Source organism: Tribolium castaneum, chromosome 7 (genome assembly GCF_031307605.1).
Source record: "Tribolium castaneum strain GA2 chromosome 7, icTriCast1.1, whole genome shotgun sequence".
Taxonomy (NCBI): domain Eukaryota; kingdom Metazoa; phylum Arthropoda; class Insecta; order Coleoptera; family Tenebrionidae; genus Tribolium; species Tribolium castaneum.
Genome location: NC_087400.1, coordinates 10756394 through 10779940, shown reverse-complemented (window position 1 = coordinate 10779940; position 23547 = coordinate 10756394). Strand labels below are relative to the sequence as shown.

The following is a 23547-nucleotide window of genomic DNA, read 5'->3' as shown; positions in this document are numbered from 1 at the left end:
TATTTTAAATCACAAGACATTTTCTGTTAAAGCACTTTTTTTTTAAATATTAATTATTTTCATACTTATATCTCGCCTATGGTTAGTCTTACATAAAAAATGCAAATAACTATTTTGTAGGAAATTTTATCAGCTTTAAGTTTAGTAAAAAGGTAAAAATTGATAGAAGTAACTGTTTTCGAGATATAAGCAAGAAACCAAAAAACTGTTACCTTAATTAAGCGTTTGCATATAAGCAAATTTAGTACTATTAGTATTATTATTATTAATGTTATTGAACATTAATATATTTATATTATATTTATATATTAATATATTATTAATACATTTCTGGTCAAAACTATAACGTAAATTATTTATTTAAGACGAAATTTAAAGTTTTCATTAAGTTTTATACAAGTTTGCCCTATTCTAAGCAAAGGAGTAATCAGGATAAACTGCTTTTATCCAAAGTAATACATAATTTGCAGTTTTGAGCCAGAATAAGACGTTTTTAATCTTTTTAATGTAAGTTTTCGTGTTCAAAAGAAAGGATCGTCTAAAATAAGCAGTTTCTGTCCAAACTGAAACGTAATTTGATTTTCTGTGCCTGAATAAGAGGTTTTCAGTTTCTTTGATGTAAGGTTTCTTGTTTGTAACAATGAATAAACGAAAATAATTTGTTTTAATCCAAACTGTGACATAAATCGTTTTTCAAAGGCGAAATCAGACGTTTTGCCTCTGTTTAGTGAAAGTATACTGGTTTCAAAGCATAGAATCGTTTGAAATTAACAGTTCTCGTCAAGACTATAACGCAAATCTTTTGTTTTGTGCTAAAATAAGACGTTTTTAGTCTGTTTGATATAAGTTTTCTTGTTTAAAGCAAAATATTGTCGAAAATCAACCGTTTTTGTCTAAACTGATACAAAATTCGGTGGTTTGTGTCCGAATACAAAGTTTTCAGATTCTTTAATGTTAGGTTTGCTGCTTCAAACAAAGAATCAACGAAAATACTTTGTTTTAATATAAACTGCAATATAAAATGTCATTATAGGACAAAACATGATGTTTGGCATCTGTTTAATAAAAATTTACTCGTTTGGAAGCATAGAATCATTCCAAATAAGCTATTCTCGTCATAACTATAATGTAATTAGTATTTTTGTGCCAAAATACTGCGTTTTTGTTAGGATTAATAACAATTTAGTCTATTTTAGCAATGAAACGAATAGGATTAGCTGCCTTTATACAAAGTGATACATAAATTGCTCTTTTATGTCAGATTTATACGTTTTAGTCTGTTCGATGTAAGTTTTCTTGTTCAAAGCAAAAGATCGTCTAAAATAAGCCGTTTTTGTTTGAACTGATGAACAATTCGGATTGAGAGTCAACAAAAATAATTTGTTTTAATCCAAACTGATACTTTTTGTTCCTATAAGACAAAATATAAGGTTTTGCATCCATTGAATATAAAAATATATTTGTGTCGAAGCATAGAATCGTCCGAGATACGCCGTTCTCGTCAAGTCTATAACGTAATTCGTTTTTTTGTGTCAGAATATGTGGTTTTAGTTACGCTTTATAAAAGTTTGCTCTTATGTAAGCAAAGAAACTAACAGGATAAAGTGCTTCTATTTAAAGTGATACATAATTAGCTCATTTGTGACAGAATACGACGTTTTCTGTTTAATATAAGTTTTTAGTAATAAAAATAATAATAATAATAATAATAATAATAATAATAATAATAATAATAATAATAATAATAATAATAATAATAATAATAATAATAATAATAATAATAATAATAATAATAATAATAATAATAATAATAATAATAATAATAATAATAATAATAATAATAATAATAATAATAATAATAATAATAATAATAATAATAATAATAATAATAATAATAATAATAATAATAATAATAATAATAATAATAATAATAATAATAATAATAATAATAATAATAATAATAATAATGTAGAACAAACCAGAGAGGTAATCAAACTGCTACTGTTGCTGTTAAAAAAGGCAAAGCAAATGCACTGCTGAATAAAGGAGTTATCAAGATAGGATGGGTGCCGTGCAAAGTAAGAGCACGCACAAACCTCCTACGGTGCTACAGATGCTTAGACTTTGGACATCACACCAAGGACTGCACTGGAAACGATAACACAAATATATGCCTTAAATGTGGCAAAGATAGTCATCGAGCTAAAGAATGCCAAAACACAAGCTACTGCCTTAAGTGTAAACAAGAAGGCCACAGAGCGGAACAAGCCAAGTGCCCATACTATCGTAAGTTATTAAAAGACCAAGCTAAAGCAACAAATGATAATAGACGAAGGCATGCAAGTGCTGCATGCCCGACGCGTTAAATACCCTAAATGACTCTAAAAATACTACAAGCCAACGTTGGACGAGCATATGCAGCTCAAGATCTAGTCTGTGCCACAGCAAACCAGCTAAAAGCTGATTTGCTAGTTATCAGCGAACCAAATAAAAAAAGAATAGAAAACTCAAACTGGATTAAAGACAAAAGGAGAGACGTGGCAATGTTAGTCCTAACAAAGAATGTTGGTATCGTAAGCCATACTATTTTTGACGGTTACTTAATGATCCAAACAAAAAAACTTAGTATAATTGGATGCTATATATCACCCAATATAGGAATACAAGATTACCAAAAAAAGGTAGATAGCATAATGAAGGAAGTTAAATATGGAGCAACCATAGTATTGGGAGATTTTAACGGCAAATCTCCGCTATGGGGATCACCTAAAAAAGATGAAAAGGGCGACTACTGGGTGCAGTGGATCTCGGTGCGCGACATGGTTGTTCTGAATACTGGACTAAGACCTACTTTTGTACTTTTTGTTCTGGACATCGAGACACTGACAGAGCATAAATACATCTACTTTGAAATTAGGACAAATTCGGAAAAAATAATAAGGGATGTGGGCAACAAACGAGCAGACTGGGACGCATACAAAACAGCTATAGAGTTGTTAACAAGAGACAGATATGATACTGACTATAGAGCAAGCACCAGGCTGATAAAACAAGCATACAAAAATTGTATACAATTACGTAACCTAGAATGGAAAACGCCTTATTGGTGGAATAGAGACATTGCTGTAAAAAGAGAGCAATGTAACAAGATCAGGAGAAAACAGATACGAGCCGCAAAAAACAAGACAGTAACCAGGGAAGAAATAGAGAGACTAAAAATCGACTATAAAAAATGTAAGAAAGAACTTAGCAAACTAGTTAGGGACTCTAAAAACAGACACTGGAAGAACTTGATTCAAGAGCTTGATAACGATATATGGGGAAAAGCCTTTCAGATAGTAGCAAAAAATGCAAATGCCTTAAGACCATACGAATTAGATATTGAAAAGAAAAAGCACGTAGTAACAGATCTTTTCCCAACAGAAAAGGAAGAGTGGGCGACCTTTCAAATAGATGACAAACCAACACCATTCACACTAGAGGAGCTGAGAACTGCAGCGGTTGGCATAAAATGCGGGAAGGCACCAGGAGTAGACAAAATACCACCAGATGCAGTTAAAATAGTAGCAACATGTGCCCCAAACTGGCTGTTGTCGATAATGAATGGCCTACTTCAAGTTCAAAACTTTCCTGATGAATGGAAAATAGCTAAAATTGTATTAATCTTAAAACCTGGCAAACCAACAGAAAAAGCAAGTTCATATAGACCACTCTGTATGCTAAACTCTCTAAGCAAGCTGCTGGAAACTCTCATTAAAAACAGACTACAAAGTAAATTAGTTAATAGAGGTGGATTACATCCACGACAGTACGGTTTTCAAAAAGGAAAATCCACTATTCAAGCAGTAGAAAAGGCACTAGCGATTGCAAGAGATCAAGCAGTAGAAAAGGCACTAGCGATTGCAAGAGATTTTAACAGAAAATATTGCGCACTTATAACAATTGATGTGAAGAACGCTTTTAACTCAGCTAGTCATAAAATTATTATTGAAAAACTGCAAGAAAAAAGAATATCAAAATACTTGATAAATTTCATCTCAAACTACCTAAAAAATAGAAAGATTATGATTAAACCGGGAAGTATGATAAAGGTGACGGCTGGAGTTCCACAGGGTTCGGTCCTTGGACCAACACTATGGAATATTCTATATGATGAAATCTTAAGCATTGAACTTACTAGTGATGCTAAAACTATAGGGTTTGCTGATGACCTTGCACTAATTGTTGGAGCATCCAAAGAGAAAAGAATTAACAAGTGGATGAAATCTCACAAGTTGCAGTTAGCTCCTAATAAAACCGAGGTAGTTTTACTTAGAGGTATGCAAAAGAGGGAACGCATTATGTTTACGCTTGAAGGAGTCAACATTACACCGAGCAAAACGTTAAAATACCTTGGAATTATAATTGATGAGAGGCTTACCTTTAGAAGTCATGTTGAGACAGCTATTTTAAAAGCGGAAAAAAACATATCTACTCTAACTAGAATCTTACCAAACATAGAAGGTCTAAGAGATAGCAAAAGAAAAATATTGTGCAGTGCCGTCCATAACATTGTATTGTATGGTGCGCCAGTTTGAGAGAAAGCACTAGAAACCAAAAAGCAATACACAGCCATACACAAGCTACAAAGAAAGATGCTATTGCGAGTTGCCTCAGCCTTCAAAACCGTATCTGGGCTGGCGCTACAAACCGTCACGGGCATTCTCCCTATAGATATTATGGTACAAGAACGGTCATATATGTATCAACATAGGCTAGAGGATAAAAAACAAACTGAGATCTCCGCTAGAGAAAGATCTCTAAAGCAATGGGAAAATAGGTGGATGAGAGAAACGAATAAAGCACAATGGACAAAAAGATTAATTCCAAATTTGAGGATCTGGCTTAATTGCAAACATCGGCAGACGGACTACTATCTTACGCAAGTTCTTACAGGACATGGTGTTTTTAGAAGCTACGCCAAAAGATTTGCGAAAGACACAGTGGAAGAATGCATTTTCTGCTGTAGAAACGACACTGTTGAACATACTATTTTTGAATGTGAAAAATGGAATAATATTAGAGAGAGCACTTACAACCAACAGGGATGCACACTAGAACCTGGAAATCTTGTGCAGAAGATGATTGACAACAAAACAACCTGGGATACAATTTAGAACATGATCAAACATATAATGAGTAAAAAGGAAAAGGCTGAACTTAACAGACAGGACGAAATGAAAAGTAGATAGAAGAAAACAGAAGAACAAAAATGAGACCAGCACTGATATCCTGATGAATATCTGAACTAGATGGATTCCGGTGCGAGACAGGAGGGTAGTTTTAATCAGTAGGGATATGGAAAAAGCAGAGTCTGACACTACCAGAGCGCGATAGAAACTAAGCGTATGGTGTCCATAAAAGATTTCCACCCTTAAAAAAAATACTTTTAATATAAATTTCTTTCTAAATCAAAGCTTAGTTTTTCTAAGCAAAATTGAAGATTATTTTGTGTTATATGATCGTTTTCTCATTTCTATGCAAGAGATCATCTGTGATCTGCGTTTTTGGACAATGTAAGCCATTTTATAGTTTTTAGGCAAGAAATTGTCTAAAATTAACCACTCATTTTAAAACTGGTATAAAAACATTTATTATACAAAAGTTATAATCGGTTTTTAATAATAGTAATAGTAATAATAATATTAAAAATAACAATAATAATAATAATAATAGTAATAAAAATAATAATAATAATAATACTTTTAATAATAAATTTCTATCTAAATCAAAGCTTAGTTTTTTTAAAATAAAGCCTATTTTGTATATATGAGCGTTTTTTCATTTCTATGCAAGAGATCATCTGTGATCTGTGTTTTTAGGCAACGTAAGTCATTTTATAGTTTTTAGGCAAGAAATTGTTTAATGTTAAACACTTTCCTCTAAACTGGTATATAAGTATTCTGTATAGGAATGCAATGATCGGTATTTAATAATAATAATAGTAGTAATAGAAGTAAAAGTAATACAAATATTAATAGTTATTACAATTTTTATAAAAATAATAAAATAATACTTTCAATAATGAATTTCCTTTTAAATCAAATCTTAGTTTTTCTAAGCAAAAATAAAGCTTATTTTGTGTTATATAAGCGTTTTTTCATTTCTATGCAAAAGGTCATCTGTGATCTGTGTTTTTAGACAATGTAAGCCATTTTATACTTTTTAGGCAAAAATTTGTCTAAAATTAATAACTCATTTTAAAACTGGTATAAAAATATTTATTATACAAAAGATATAATCGGTTTTTAATAATAATAATAATAATAATAATAATAATATTAATAATAATAATAATATTATCAATAATAATAATAATACTTTTAATATAAATTTCAAGCAAAATTGAAGCTTATTTTGTGTTATATGAGCGTTTTCTCATTTCAATGCAAGAGATCATCTGTGATCTCTGTTTTTAGACAATGTAAGCCATTTTATAGATTTTAGGCAAGAAATTGTCTAAAATTAATCACTCATATTAAAACTGGTATAAAAACATTTATTATACAAAAGTTATAATCAGTTTTAATAATAATAATAGTAATAATAATATTAATAATAACAATAATACTAATAATAATAATAATAATAATAATAATAATAATAGTAATAATAATAATAATAATAATAATAATAATAATAATAATAATAATAATACTTTTAATAATGAATTCCATTCTAAATCAAGACTTAGTTTGTCTAAGCAAAAATGAAACTTATTTTGTGTTATATAAACGTTATCTCATTTCTATGCAAGAGATCATCTGTGACCTGTGTTTTTAGACAATGTAAGCCATTTTATAGTTTTTAGGCAAGAAATTGTCTAAAATTAATCACTCATTTTAAAACTAGTAAAAAAACATTTATAATACAAAAGTTATAATCGGTTTTAATATTAATTATAGTAATATAAATAATAATAATAATAATAATAATAATAATAATAATAATAATAATAAAATAATAATAATCATCTGTAATCTGTGTTTTAAGACAATGTAAATCATTTTATAGTTTTTAGGCAAGATAATATACTGACAAAAAAATAAATTAATTGGGTCCAACACTACATTAGAGAAGAAAGGAGAAGTCATGGAAGCCGCTAAAGTCTTCAGAGCTGTTTTTAGGTGCTGCATTTTCGTCTTTGTCTCAAACATTTTTGACCAAAATTAAAGTTGATGAAACTTCTTAGAAAAAAGTTCTAGCCTCATTGTTGTAGAACCAACCGTAAGCGAGTTAATAGCTTTCAAAATTTAGTGTCTACATTACACTATATAATTAAACATTAGTATACCATAAATATTTATATGGCAATAGTGCGTGTAAAGCATCTCCCAATTAAAAAAATTTGCAAAATAAAAAAAAATACTTTTTTTCCTGAGGCATTCCAGTTGAAGACCACAATTCAACATCTGAAGATGACTCAGAAAATATGATAGAATGAATTGTTGGACTCAATGCATACAGTTTATTGAAAAATGTATTCAAAATATGTATATTCAATTAATTATATAATAATATTTGACTAAACAAAAATGTAATTCAGTTACCAATGTTTGAGACGACGACAGGAATGCAGCACCTAAAGACGACTATAAAAACTTTAGTAACTTCAATGTTCCCACTTTTCTCTTCTAATAAAATGTTGGACCTAATAAACTTATTTTACTTACAGTTTTTCAAATATTTTCTTTAAAGATTATTTATATCCAAACTTATAACTCGCTTATGGCTAGTCCTACAAGAAAAATGCAATTAACTATATTGTAGAAAACTTTATCGGCTTTAATTTTGGTAAAAAGACAAAAAATTGATAGGAGTAACAGTCTTTGGGATATAAGCAAAAAAACAAAAAAAAACTGTTACCTTAATTAAATCTTCAAATATAACTTTATCAATAATTTTTTATTTACCAATTTTTCTCAATCGGTTTAATTCTAATAATTTAAACATTACTAATTACATTAATTAATTAATAATAATTAATTAAATTATTCTGATTTTTATATATCCTACCCAAATTATTTTAGAGAGAAAATTTATTCTATTTCTTAGGCAATTTCTCGCTTTAAAAATGACTACCATAAATATTTGTTTACAAATGAAACTTTGCTTATAAATAAAAAAAACACTCATAAAATACATAAAAAGCTATTGTAGCTTAGAAAAATTAAGCGCTTGCATATACGCAAATTTAGTATTATTAGTATTATTATTATTAATTTTATTGTTATTAATATGACGTCTAAAGACGACTCTGAAAACTTTAGTGACTTTTATGTCTCCTCCTTTCTTCTCTACTAGAGTGTTAGACCCAATTAATTTAGTTTAATTTCAGTTTTTTAAACATTTTTAAAGCAAATTTTTTTTAAAGATTATTTATATCCAACTCTATAACTCGCTTATGGTTAGTCCTACAAGAAAAATGTAAATAACTATTTTGTAGAAAATTTTATCAGCTTTAATTTTGAAAAAAGTTATTAATTGATAAGAGTAACTGTTTTCGAGATATAAGCAAAAAACCAAGAAGGAAAAACTGTAACTGTTACTGAACAAAAATGTAATTTAGTTTTCAATGATTGAGACGAAGACGAAAATGGAGCATTTAAAAACGACATTGAAGACAATGACTTCTAGGTCTCCTCCTTTTTCCTCCAATAAAGTGTTGTACCTAATAAATTTAGTGTATTTTAAATCACAAGACATTTTCTGTTAAAGCACATTTTTTTAAAATATTAATTATTTTCAAAATTATATCTCGCTTATGATTAGTCCAACATAAAAAATGCAAATAACTATTTATGAGCATTATTAATGTTATCAGCTTTAATTATAGTAAAAAGACAAAAATTGATTGAAGTAATAGTTTTCGAAATATAAGCAAAAACCCATAAAAAAACTTCTTTAACCTATTCCCCCTCTTTCCTCTCTTTCTCAGGAAATTTTGATATACGTCTACCCAAGTGTAAAGAAATGTTTAAAAAAAACTTCAACTCTCTATTGAATTTTTTGAACGATTTGTCTAATTTGACTTGAGTAATAATCATATTAATAACAATAACATTAATAATAATAATACTAATAGTACTAAATTTGCTTATATGCAAGCGCTTAATGTTTCTAAGCTACAATAGCTTGTTATGTATTTTATGAGTGTTTTTTTATTTATAAGCAAAGGTTTATTTTTGAACAGATATTTATGGTAGTCATTTTTTAGTTTTAAAGTGAGAAATTGCCTAAGAAATACAATAAATTTTCTCTCAAAAATAATTTGGGTAAAATATATAAAAATCTGAATAATTTAATTATTATTAATTAATTAATGTAATTAATAATGTTTAAATTATTAAAATTAAACCGATTGAAAGAGGTTGGTAAATAAAAATAAAAATTATTGATATAGTTATATATAAAGATTTAATTAAGGTAACAGTTTTTTTTGGATTTTTGCTTATATCTCAAAAACTGTTACTACTATTATTTTTTGTCTTTTTACCAAAATTAAAGCTGATAAAATTTTCTACAATATAGTTATTTGCATTTTCTTTGTAACCATAAGTAAGTTATAAGGTTGGATATAAATAATCTTTAAAAAAAAATTGCTTTAAAGAAAATATTTGAATAAACTGAAAATAAAATAAATTTATTGGGTCCAATACTTTAATACAGGAGAAAGGAAGAGACATAGAATTCACTAAAGTCTTCAGAGTCGTCTTTAGGTGCTGCATTCTCGTCGTCGTCTCAAACATTGGAAACTGAATTACATTTTTGTTTAGTCAAATATTATATAATTAATTGTATATACATATTTTGAATAAATTTTTTAATAAACTGTATGCATTGAGTCCAACAATTCATTCTATCATGTCTTCTGAGTCATCTTCAGATATTAAATTGTGGTCTTCAATTGGAAAGCCCGAGGAAAGAATATATTTTTTTTCTTATTTTGCACATTTTTTAGTTGGGAGATGCTTTACACGCACAATTGCGATATAAATACTTATGGTATACTAATGTTTAATTATATAGTGTAATATAGACACTAATGTAGACACTCAACTAAAGTGTAAGACCTAATTAATTTAGTTTAATTTCAGTTTTTCAAACATTTTATTTTAAAGCACATTTTTTTTAAAGATTATTTATATCTAACTCTATAACCCGCTTGTGGTTAGTCCTATAAGATAAACGCAAATAACTATTTTGTAGGAAATTTTATTAGCTTTAATTTCGGTAGAAAGTTAAAAACTGATAGGATAACTGTTTTCAAGATATAAGCAAAAAACGAAAAACTGTAAACTTAATTAAATCTTCAAATATAATTTTGACAATAATCTTTGTTTTTATTTACCAACCTCACTCAATCGGTTTAATATTGTTAATTCAAACATTATTAATTTGATTAATTAATTAATAATAATTAATTATTATTGAGAGAAAAATTATACCATTTCTTAGGCAATTTACAGATATGAGAATATCTGTTCACAAACGAATCTTTGCTTATAGATAAAAAAACACTCATAAAACAGATAAAAAGCTATTGTAGCTTAAAAAAATTAAGCGTTTGCTTATAAGCAAGTTTAGTACTATTAGTATTATTATTATTATTATCGTTATTAATCTTTCTATTAATATTGCTATTATTATTAGTAGTAGTATTTTTATTATTTTTACTACTATTATTACAATTATTATTATTATTATTAAAAACCGATTATAACTTTCTATTATAGTGAATGGTTTAGACACCAGCTCAGCCGAATGTGCTTGACATTAAACAATTTCTTGCATAAAATCTAGAAAATAACTTATTTTAACTGAGAACCTAGATTATAAATAATCATTTTCATAGATATGTAAAAACACTCATATAAGCTTTACCCTTGCTCAGAAAAATTAAGCTTCTAGTTTTAAAAACAATTTATTATAATAATTATTATTATTGTTTTAACTAATATTATTGTTATTTTGATAAAAATTGTGATGAATATTAATATTTGTATTACTTTTACTTCTATTATTGCTATTATTATTATTATTATTAAATACCGATCATTGCATTCCTATACTGAATATTTATATACCAGTTTAGAGAAAAGTGTTTAACATTAAACAATTTCTTACCTAAAAACTACAAAATACTTACATTGCCTAAAAACACAGATCACAGATGATCTTTTGTATAGAAATGAGAAAACGCTCATATGACACAAAATAAGCTTTTGCTTAGAAAAACTAAGCTTAGATTTAGAAAAAAATTTATTTTTAAAAGTATTATTATTATTATTATTATTATTATTATTATCAGTAATTATTATAATACTGATAACAGTAACTAATAAACCTACTTAAAATTCCACTTTTATGGAAGGAACAGGGGACTGAATAGGACTAGCAAAATCTATAAAGGACAGAGGTTTCCTTATATTTGGTTATTTCATGAAACTTTGTTGTAGTGACAATTTATGTCTCGTTGGAGGTAACTATTTTACTTATTTTGCACTTTCACATATGTTAATAATTCGTTACAGAATAAACATTTTCTACGTTCCGTTATTACTTTTGACATTAAGTCATTCCATCTCAGGAAATTAAAAGCTAAATCCTATAGAAGCTTCGACTACCGCTCCTCCACAAGCAGTTTATCAACCTCAGAACCCGAGCAGATATGTACCACCGAGTTTTCATTATCCAGATATGTATGGTTCTATTTCGCCCTATGAGGGTTACCTGTATCCTTCCAATGATTATCCGCTGTCATCATCAACATTTAATTCAATGACGCAGGTAGGCATAATTATTTAAAGTAATTTTAAAGAATACTTTTGTAGCTACCCTCTACGTCACATTGGAATGCTGTTTGTTACTTATTTCTAGGAAAATGCTGCCTGGCTGTTAAATCATGTTGAAATATTTTTTCGTTCAGGTACGTTTAAATTTCAACTGAATTAGATTTTATTTTGAGTTTTACTAAGACTATATCGAGATGTTGACGATTTCCTGTATTTAACAACTGCACCTAATTGAAATTTTACCAGTAGTGACTCGGATACTCTAGCATATATTGTCCACAATATTGTGTCAAGAATGTGAATTCAACATTATAAAATGGTAAAACAAAAAAGCCGACTGTTAATAAATGCATATATTCCTACTTTATTTAGATTCAACAGAACCGTTGATGTTCATTTTTTGAGTTTAGAATTTATGAAGCGATTTTGTTTTTGAATCTTGTATTTTTTACATTGATTCATAATATTTTCACAAGATTCAATTAAAAAAATTTAGTTTGATTACTTTTAAGAGCAGTGAGCAACAAGCTGATTTAAAAAACACATCGACAAAATTAGACAATCGCAATTTACATTATTATTATGGAAAAGGGGAGAGGGGAAGGCAATCTTGAGTTGCTAAAACGGTCAGGGTAGGAAATAATAATTCTTTGTGTGAACTTCGGTAAATTGGCTTTCCTTGAATTTGTGGATATACGCTTTTTCTTTTGCAAACCGAAGTCGATTTATAAAACTTTAATTGACAAATATTATTTGCGGTATACCTTAGTTGCAGTAATGGTCAGAATCTTTACCTGTCTACCGTAGGGGATATAAATCCTCAACTGGGGTAAGGGCGCCAACGCATCCTGCCGCGCGTCGCGCTTTTATAACTTTTCACAGAAAATTTTGAATTTTTATTTAGGTCATCTCAATTCTTCCAAAAAGATTAAAGTGTATACAGGCTGATTCTTTTAGAGCCTACATTACAAATTTTTTAACTTCTAATATAGGTAGCGCTTTAAATTTTGTGTACGCTCCAAATCAAGCTGAGCTTCCGGAGTTATGAGAAATTAGAAACTATACATATATTTCTATTAAAAAACACTACAGTCATGCTATGTATTTATTAAAAATATATTTACATCCGTGTGGACGTTTAATTATTTTCTCGATCTTTGCAGGCGTTGGTATTTCCCAATGGCGTCTTGAACAAGTGCTGCAGCTGTTGATAGTTTTTCTGGGGTCATAAAAGCGCGAACTGTTTCTTTGTCAATATTACTAAATCCATTAAAAGTAATATTGCATAGAGGTGTAAAAGAACAGACTGCGGTTGTAAATAATCCTCCCACAAGAAGAAGAACCATACCACCCAACAAAAATAGACTGATCTTGGAAAAAAATTTCAGAAGCAGTTGAAAAGCTCCCTGAAAAAATTCAATTTTAGTTTAACACGGCAATCACCAACATGCTTATCTGGGTAGTTGCAAATACAAATGACATCAAAAACAATAATGATTATTAAAACATCGCACGTAATGATGTTCGATCGTGCGTTATTACCTGTGCAACAAAATGGCTGCAAATTTCAAAAACATTGTTGAAGCACTAGAATGTATTGGAGCATTTATCTTATTTCATTAACTTATTTTTTGTATTTACAAAATTTGGGAATAATTTACATAGATGTTACTATTTGTAACAAAGCTCATCTGTCTTAAAGAATGATAAAACCAACAACCACTAGTTTTGAGCAAAGCACTCCGCGACAAAAAATCCTCACCGGCAAGATTTTGATGTTTAAAATGATTAATTAGTTTTGTTCATTGTTCATGGTAATGCACTCTAACAGGTAAGTCCCTCTGAGGTTGCCACTTCGATCAGTTTTTTACAACAATTAATTGCTCTTTTTAGTACGTTAGTAGGTATAACTGCGTATTTTCATAAGAACATCACGTTGCCACTCGTATACTCAATACTTTAGTGTACGTTTGAAAGTTGTGACACTAACTCTCTTTGTAATACAAACATCTCTTTAAAATTTTAAATAGCATGATTCCCTTTATGATATCGTAAATAAAAGATATTTTGACCATAAGTTCAGCTGTGTAATTTTTTTGAGTTATCGTAAAGATACATAGTACTTACTTACTACTTAATTACACTGTTCAAAAATGGTTCTTCTTCAAAAAGTCCACTATGGAATTTAAATTAATGTGCCGCTTCAAATAACTACTGTAGTTTCCAAGAAATGTCATCGCTCTAGAATTTTTGATTAGTTGCTTTCTCATTGTTATGCATTTTTCGACTGTCATTTCAATTGTAGGAATTGTCTTAATTTGAGTTTTACATTCTCGTGCTTGCTTAAGTAGTGTGAGCTGTCGTTTATCTGGTTAAAGCGTTTTTGCTTTTTTTGACGAATCCATCACTTCTGACAGAATTCACAATTTCTATTAAGCGGCACATCACGTTTAAAATTTATAGGTGACTTTTACAATAATTTGTTCAGCTATTCTGCTAGATCTTGTACAGGGTGAATCATGGGCATTACACTTACACCGACAATAATGTCGAAATGAGTTAAAAGGTACAGCACATGGGATTCTAAGATTATTTTGCCTTACACAAGCTGTTTAATTTTTATAGTGCAGCCTATAACATAGTTTTTTTAAATGGCACCGCACCTTCTGTATCTTTGTACACACATACTCATAATACACATTTTAGGCTTTACAAATCTATTTAGTTTTTGCAATTTGCTTAAACCGTTCGGAAGGTATTTAATTTTTTCTTCCATTTAGTGCGTTTGCTCCCTTTTTGCCATTTTTAAACAAAAATTATTATTTCAATCAGTTTTGAAATTTTTACGACGATTGATAATGTCTCAATTTAAAAATTGATTTAGTTTATTTTTGTTTTATCCAAATTCTGTCAAAAACACCGGAGTGTCAATGTAATGAAAGTAATCTTCTATAAACGCCCCGTGAAATTTGTGCAATTGGCAAAAATACGTTCTCAAATTTGCTTCCTGCCTATTTAAAAATTTTCATAAAATGTTCCGTCAAATAATGACCATTAAGACATCGTACTTGATGACGTTACTTGCTTTAATATGTCTATTAAAATCAAAATGACGGCCAATTACAAAAAAACAATAACACCAACACTAATTAGAATTAAAAAAAATGTTTACATTTTTTTAGGTACTTGACGATATACTAATTGATTTTTTGTTGAATTTTGTTTTTGTCAAACATTTTATAAACAATTATTTTTTTAGATAGCACTTTAGTTTTCGTAAAAAAATTTTGAGCAAATTTTTGGGCATACATATCCTTTTGTGCATTTTTTCGCGTATTTATCGAACAAAATCCACAATCCAAAATCAAAATTTTATTGATTTTATAAATTAATTGATTAAATTCCAGCAGTGTGTATCGAAATGATCTTATTTACTCATCTTTGCCACTACAACGAGAACAAATAAAATTATTAATGATGGGTTGACTCTCCACTCTCCTCTACCTGAGGAGACCCGACGAAATATTTTGCCTTGAGTGACAATTTAGACAGCTCGAATTTGAAGCGACAACTGATAGCCAGTTCCAGAACTAAGAAAACATTGTTTTTTGAGTTACCAAAACCAGCACTTTTTGCAGAGCGCCACCTAAAATGAGTCTTAACAGCCCGTCACTTTTTGGCACATTATTTGTGTAAAATAACCTTCAGATATTGAACTTTTTCAAAATTATATATATTATACATAATGTAAATAGGATAAGAAAAACGTAATAATCGCGATCTTTATGGCATTTTTAATAGTTTTGGGTGGATACACATAAATAACTAAGTATTTTGAATTGCGTGGAAAATAAAATCTTTACGGTCGAGTTAAATGTTTGAAGAATAATTGCAAAATGTGTCGAGTACAAACTTATATTTTCACTTTCACATGAAAATTTTTAACTAATTGTCTCTAATTTATTTTATAAAAAGGCGTAAAAAGGTTTTTTTATCGAATGCGTTATTTCTAGCAAAACGAACTCATGGTGTATTATGGTCATGGTAATGTAAACAAACATTAACACAGATTTGTCATTTCGTATAAAAGAAAATTTTTAAAAACACATTTAAAGTGATATAAAGTACCAAACGAAAACATCCTGCAGTTCAAGAAACTATACAAGAAATTGCAAAAGCTGTGTTGTTATCTAATGTATGAGAAACAATACAAAATAGTAAGCGATCATCTGAAACTATAATTAGGTTAGGCTGACGGGTTAAGTAATTATTTTAATTAAATTTAGAACTACACGTTTTTTGCCTTAATGGAGTGTTATACGAAAAAATAAAATTTTTTATATGGATAGCCAACAACAAAATTGGCTACCCATATTTTTTTATTGCAACCAAAACACTAACGTTTTTGAGAAAAACAATTGAAAAGGTGAAAATTCCTGGCCTGACGTCAGCAATGTTTCTTTTTGAATCAGCCAGTCACAGAACTAGAGATAGAAAACTTGCCAACAAAGATAGCTTGAAAGACCTGTTTTTTCTTTATCTCTGCCTCTGTTGCTTTACATACAACTTCAGATGAGCTGCAGGCGCAGTCATTTTACTAAAACACAAACTCCTGCAAAATATTAGCACACAACACAATCACAATCGAAAGACATTTGTATTTGACGTTTACCAACCCAAATGTAGGTCTCAGCGTTAGTTGTATGCAGCGAAAGAAACGAATCATTAGTCGAGACATTGCTTACGTCACAGCGCAAATTTTCTATTATTACTAAAAAATACCGATTAAAAAAAACTCAGACCGATAGTACTAGACATCATTTTGTGTCTACTTTCAGAATCTGCAATTTCCAAAAACTTTTACTTTCGAGTATATCACACGATGCACTAGATATCCAATCACAAAAAAGACGCCTACTTTAATTAAATAATTACATACTCAAATAATCACACCATATTTTATGAATGACGCAAAGCAAAGAGGAGTCAAGGAGACCATCCAAAAGTTAATCCTAGTATTTTTCGATGATCAAGTAAGTTTTTTGCCAATTAATTAATAATTTGACACTAAATTATCGAATTATTATTTGTAATAAATTATGGTCACTTAGGAGTTAATTTTGGATCTAATTTGTAATGGTTGCAAGTGCGTCTAATTGCATTTTATCCAGTTATTTACATTAAATACACAATTTCGCTTCCCGCTTAAATAATCTTCCGTGGATAAAACGCCTCCTAAAACTTATATCTACTTTAAATAATTATGCCTACCTGCGTCATTGAATTAAATGTTGATGAAGACAGCGGATAATCAGCGGAAGGATACAGGTAACCCTCATAGGGCGAAATAGAACCATACATATCTGGATAATGAAAACTCGATGGTACGTATCTGCTCGGGTTCTGAGGTTGATAAACTGCTTGTGGAGAAACGGTAGTCGAAGCTTCTATAGGATTTAGATTTTCATTTCCAGAGATCGAATGACTTAATGTCAAAAGTAAAAACGGAACGTAGAAAATGTTCATTCTGTAACGAATTATTAACATACGTGAAAGTGCAAAATAAGTAAAATAGTTACCTCCAACGAGACATAAATTGTCACTACAACAAAGTTTCATGAAATAACCAAATATTAGGAAACCCCTGTCCTTTATAGATTTTGCTAGTCCTATTCACTCCCCTGTTCCTTCCATAAAAGTGGAATTTTAAGTAGGTTTATTAGTTACTGTTATCAGTATCACTTCCCACAACTTCTTACCTGCAATTTTAAAGAATACTTTTGTAGCTACCCTCTACGTCACATTGGAATGCTGTTTGTTACTTATTTCTAGGAAAATGCTGCCTGGCTGTTAAACCTTGTTGAAATATTTTTTCGTTCAGGTACGTTTAAATTTCAAATGAATTAGATTTTATTTTGAGAGCATTTAAGAGCAGTGAGCAACAAGACGATCGCTATTTTCATTATTATTTTATTATTATGGAAAAAGGGGGAGGGGAAGGCAATCTTGAGTTGCTAAATCGGTCAGGGTAGAAAATAATAATTCTTTGTGTAAATTGCAGTAAATTGGCTTTCCTTGAATTTGTGGATATACGCTTTTTCTTTTGCAAACCGAAGTCGATTTATAAAACTTTAATTGCCAAATATTATTTGCGGTACACCTTAGTTGCAATAATGGTCAGAATCTTGACCTGTCTACCGTAGGGGATATAATTCCTCAATTGCGGTAAGGGCTCCAGCGCATCCTGCCGCGCGTCGCGCTTTCATTATTTTTCACAGAAAATTTTGAATTATTATTTAGGTCATCTCAATTCTTCCAAAAAGATTAAAGTGTATACAGGCAGATTCTTTTAGAGCCTACATTACAAATTTTTTAACTTCTAATATAGGTAGCGCTTTAAATTTTGTATACGCTCCAAATCAAGCTGAGCTTCAGGAACTATGAGAAATTGGCGCCAACTTTGAAATTTTAAATTGTAACCACCTATGCTCTATTTGTACAGTATAATAAAATGTTTGTTTACTACTGAAATATGGTAATGCATGCATCTGTGGACGGTTGGCGATAAAATTTTACAATATTTACAAAACAAAATAGATAGAATAAGTTTTATAAAATGTATTTCATACAAAAATAATCCAGTAGAAAATTCAAAAAAAAGGTTACATTACAATGTGTCTTGTCTTTTTTAAATAAATATCTTGTAAGTTTTCTTGGTTTTTGTTTTTAGGTGAACATCTTAATGACGAATTCATCTTATATTTATTTACAAATACTATTTGTGGACTTATAAACCGACTTCGGTTTGCAAAAACGAATGTGTATATTCAAAAATTCGAGAAAAGATATTTTATGGCAATTGTAATCCGTCCGATGGGGCCGAGGGTCGCTCACCGCAATTCAGGTAAAGGATTATTTTCTACCCTGGCCGTTACCGCAACTCATGATTGCCCGTTGATATTGTTGATTATCGCGCCGGATGTGCTGAAAGCCGGTATTGAAGACAAATCCTGGTCGTTGATGACGTCACTTTTAATCTTCATGACACTGCCGACATTGGAGTGAATACCGGTGCCGGGTGTTTAGACACACAGTCAAAAATTAAATTACTAAATTATTTTTTAGAAACAAAGCAAATAATTAACACGGTTGAAATAAAACCGAGGTGCCTACGGGTTGAATCCATTTCATTTTTGTGATACGAAATTAAAATTTCCGTACCTTCTAGTTTGTTTTTTATTTATTTATTTATCAATTTATAAATACATTTAAGTATGATATATGGCCATTACAATTTTTTAGATTGATACCTGATTTTTTATTCATGAATTTTTTGATGATCGTTTTACGAACTAATGTAATTTTATGTTTTTAGACACCAAATGGGCACATTTTTTAAAAAAACATGAAATTTTGTTTTCTTTGGAGGGGAGCATGGTAGCATTAAAATTGTGTTTCGACAAAACCGTACACATGATAAATTTTCAAGCTGAAGGCGCGCACAATCAAAACAGCAACGGCCTGAAAGCGTATGTCTCTAAAAACTCGTGGAACGAAAATTGTGAATAAGTAAAAATGAAATCGACTAAAATGGTTCATTTATAAAAAAGTACACAACAAAACGTTGCATTACCAAAATAGGAAATCCTTATAAAGTTGCACTATTAAAATCACGCTTGCCTAAAAAGCTACAAACCAAAATGAAATAAAGGATTTTTTATGTGGTGGTTTCAGCTATATTTAGTTCAACTACTACTGCACAGAATTCGCTACAGATGCTAACTAAATACCGAAAAACAAAAATTTCTATTTATTTTTGTAAAGTTGAAAATCTCGACGGAAGCAGGGGATGTGTAACAAAATGTAACTTTTACAGGAGAAGCAAAAAATATTTTTTTAAGATATAGATTTCAAAACATAAATACCGACGCAATTGTTGAGAATTGATTTAGTACAAGTTGCATACTTTTTCAGACGTGCATTCAGTGATAACGGTCAATCATCGGACATGCATCCGACCTTCACCTTGGACTGCCTCATTCCTCTTCATAAAATGCAAATAATGTATTGCCGACCAATTTGTCTTATTTCAAAAATTCAAGCAACAATTCAACAAAGTGTAAAATAAGCGACCCATACATGGGGGTAGGTACCCAAAATATAAATATTATTGATGTGTTCTGTATTTTGGTAAAAAATATACTGAAGAATAATAACTTTTTTTAAACTCAAATACACCATTTGGGTTTTTGCTGTAATTTATCTAAACCTCCAATTGGATATATGGAATTTATCTAAACCTCTCATATATGGAATAACCTCTATAAAAAAATTCAAGCAACAATTCAACAAAGTGAAAAATCAAATTATACCAAACTTTATGCAAGTAGTCTTTCGTTTCTATGGTACAAAGTACCGAATATCGGTAAAGTAGGTATCTGTTACCTAGATACCCGTAGGTATCTGATGTTATATCTAATGCAAATACCTATTAGGATGTTATTGCAACAAAATTCTTCGGACAACAAGTGGATTGCAGTTTAAAATTCAATTATCATACAGATCAAGTTTGTAAAAAGCTAAATTCTGCTTATTACGCCTTAAGTAGACTTAAACCGATTTTATCACGTCAAGCTTTGATGACAGTGTATTATTAACTAGTTTATTGTCATATCATGTCATATAATATAATCATGTGATTATATGGAGTAGAGCAGTAGATATCAGCAAGGTTTTTGTTATTCAAAAAAAAAAAAATTCTCAGATTACTATATGACTTAAAGCCATTAGATTTATGAAGAGAACATGCGATTTTAATTGTAGCATCTCTTTATATTTTCAGGTGTTGTTGATACGTATTTAAACATCGTTAAAAATTTGTTAATAATAATGAGAGTCATGAATATTCCACCAGACTTGGAGGAGATATTAGAGTTATGCTTCACAAATCTAGTCTGTTCGAAAAGTCGCCACCCTACTCGTATATGTTAATGTATAATAATCTTCCAGACCGCATGAAAGAGATTACTGTGCTTAATAATTTTAAGTGTTTTGTGAAACAATTTTTAATTAGTAATGCGTTTTACCAGTCAGCGAATTTTTTGACTTTTAGTGTGTGTGTATTCTTGTTAGTATGTGTTTATTTTACTTATGTAATTTATGAATTGTATGACCTGTTCCATGTATAACTGCATAATGCTAGAATTAATAAATAATAATAGTTATTATTATTATTATTATTAGCTGTCTCAAAACTATAAAAACGCTAACGTCGCATTTTCTCTCAAAATTACCTGTTATAAATAATTCATGCCCTTCAAAAACATATTAATTAATGTGATTTATACTTTCAAGGAGAGATCTAATCATCAATAACTATTTTGCAATTTTGTCAATTTTATTTAAAAATATAATTTGGTAAAATGCGACATTGGCGTTTTTATAGTTTTGAAATAGCTAATATTTGTATCAAGAAAGAGCAAGAATCGCAATCCAGTATTACGAGATACGAAATTAATGGAGAGTTGCCCTTGTAATAGTTATGAATGTTATCAAAATTTTCCTGTTTACAATTTTGTACCACTTCTATTGTGATATGATTACATACTGTAAATAGAGTTAACTCCTTCAGTTTAAACGGATTAATTTTTTCTCGTTATGTTTGTGAGTATAATTATCCGTGAAGCAGCACAATATGTATATAAATATAAGATGAAAATTTGTATTAACTACCATTGTAAGTCAGATTCACTTTAACTCTCGAATAGATAAAACATGAGTTCTCACAGAAATGAACAAGACAAGTGGATTAATCCTTCTAAGAGAGAATATGTCCCAGTAGAAGGTTTTACTCTTACTGATCAATTTAAACAAGCAAAAAACCAAATTGATAACTTTGAAGTTAGCGATAATGATATTTGGATCTCAACCTTTCCTAAGTCAGGTAATAATACATATTAATTTACATATTTAATTATTTAGTGCTAGTTTATAAAAGATGTGTTGTATGACACCCGTCATGCGATAATTTATAATCTTTGTTAAAGGTACTACGTGGACTCAAGAAATGGTGTGGTTGATTTTTAATAACTTGGATTTTGAAAAAGCAAAACAAAATTTAAATGACCGATCTCCATTTTTAGAGTAAGTTTTGTATTTTACTGAAGCGTTACACAGTCACTAAATTTCTTTCTACTAATCATTTATTACAGAATAAGCACCCTAATTGATTATCAAAATTTAATGAAAACTTGTCCAGATATTCAAATACCAGAAAGTCGACTAGATTCAATAAAATTTGTCAAAAATCAAAAAGGACCAAAAGTAATTAAGACACATTTACCTTGGGAGTTGTTACCAAAACAAATTCAAAATGGTGTTAAAAAACCAAAAGTATGATACACATTTTACTTACTATTTATCCACTAAAATTGTTATAGATTATTTATGTCGCTCGAAATCCAAAAGATGTTTGTGTTTCTTTTTTTAATCACGAGAAGTTGATAAGCGGTTACAGCGGCACTTTCGACGAATTTTGTGAACTGTTTCTTGACGGAAAAGGTATAAAAAGCGCTGTGACTGTCTCCCGGTGCCTATCTTAGCGCGATAAAGCGAACCCAGAGGCAAACACAAAAAATATTAGTCTCTCTGTATCTTCCACTATTATACTGTAACAATGTGATTGAGATTTATGTAAATACCGGGGCACCGAGAGATTAATCACAACATATAAAATATACCGCTCCACTAATATTTATTTCTTAGTATTATATGCACCATACTGGCATCACGTTTTGACGTATTGGAAAATGAGGAATACACCAAATTTCCTATTCCTAAAATATGAAGATATGAAAAGAGATTTAAGCAAAGTGATTCAAAAGGTTTCTGAATTTTTGGAACGTCCTTTGAATGATGAACAGGTTGAAATTTTACTTGAACACTTAAGTTTTGAGAAAATGAAGCAAAATCCTGCAGTGAATAAAGAAGACATGATTGATATATTCAAAAAACATAATTTAACAAATTCCGATGGACAGTTTTTCAGATCTGGAAAAATCGGAGATTATAAGGTTACAATGTCTTCAGGAATGATAAAGCGATTTGATGAATGGATTAAAAGAAATACAGAAGGAAGCGATTATGTTGTTTAAAATAATTATTATATAATTTTTAATCGAGGCATAAAATAGTTATTGTATACACTACTAATGTTTATCTGTTGGGTGTAAAACATGGTAGCCATAAAGTTTTTTTATAATCTTATTACTGTTCAGTTGAAAGCACAATAAGCATATTTAATTTTAAACACAAAATTGAGTTACTTGAAACAATGTCAGAAAACAAGGATTTCCACATTTTAAAGACTCGATTTAGAATAAACGATTGCCTAACCTTTGTTTGAAATTTCCCTTTGGCAAGGTTTAAACAATGTCCTCTCATGCGAGCAGATGTTTTGAGTGGGAAAATATGCTTAATAAGAGAACATGGGTTATTAGTTATTAATTATATACACATTGATTAATTATATACACTTACGAGTATAATAAGCTGCAACAAGAGATCTGGTGTCTAAGGTACCGAAGGTTTTGCTTATAATATAAATAAAAGAATAATTTCTAAAATATTTTGCTCTTCAAGTAGTCTAATGTGTATGTAATCAAAAATAGTGGTGCATGGGGCCCTGGGGCAACATCTCAGTGGTAAAGGTGGC

General features: G+C 29.6%; 1 protein-coding gene across 1 annotated transcript; it reads left to right on the top strand.

Moving 5' to 3' along the window:
- The first annotated feature begins 21551 nt into the window (after nucleotides 1-21551).
- On the top strand, nucleotides 21552-23099 carry LOC103312936 (luciferin sulfotransferase). The gene is made up of 5 exons (XM_008194858.3): nucleotides 21552-21777; nucleotides 21881-21977; nucleotides 22046-22226; nucleotides 22274-22394; nucleotides 22599-23099. Exons 1-5 carry the CDS (start codon nucleotides 21609-21611, stop codon nucleotides 22985-22987), a joined length of 957 nt encoding a protein of 318 aa, XP_008193080.1. The 5' UTR covers nucleotides 21552-21608; the 3' UTR covers nucleotides 22988-23099.
- Nucleotides 23100-23547: the final 448 nt, after the last annotated feature.

Coding starts and splice junctions, on each gene's coding strand:
- LOC103312936 (XM_008194858.3), top strand. CDS start 21,609: ATGAGTTCTCACAGAAATGAACAAGACAAGTGGATTAATCCTTCTAAG. Junction 22,227..22,273: donor ATGGTGTTAAAAAACCAAAA/GTATGATACACA, acceptor AAATTGTTATAG/ATTATTTATGTCGCTCGAAA. Junction 22,395..22,598: donor ACTGTTTCTTGACGGAAAAG/GTATAAAAAGCG, acceptor TTTATTTCTTAG/TATTATATGCACCATACTGG.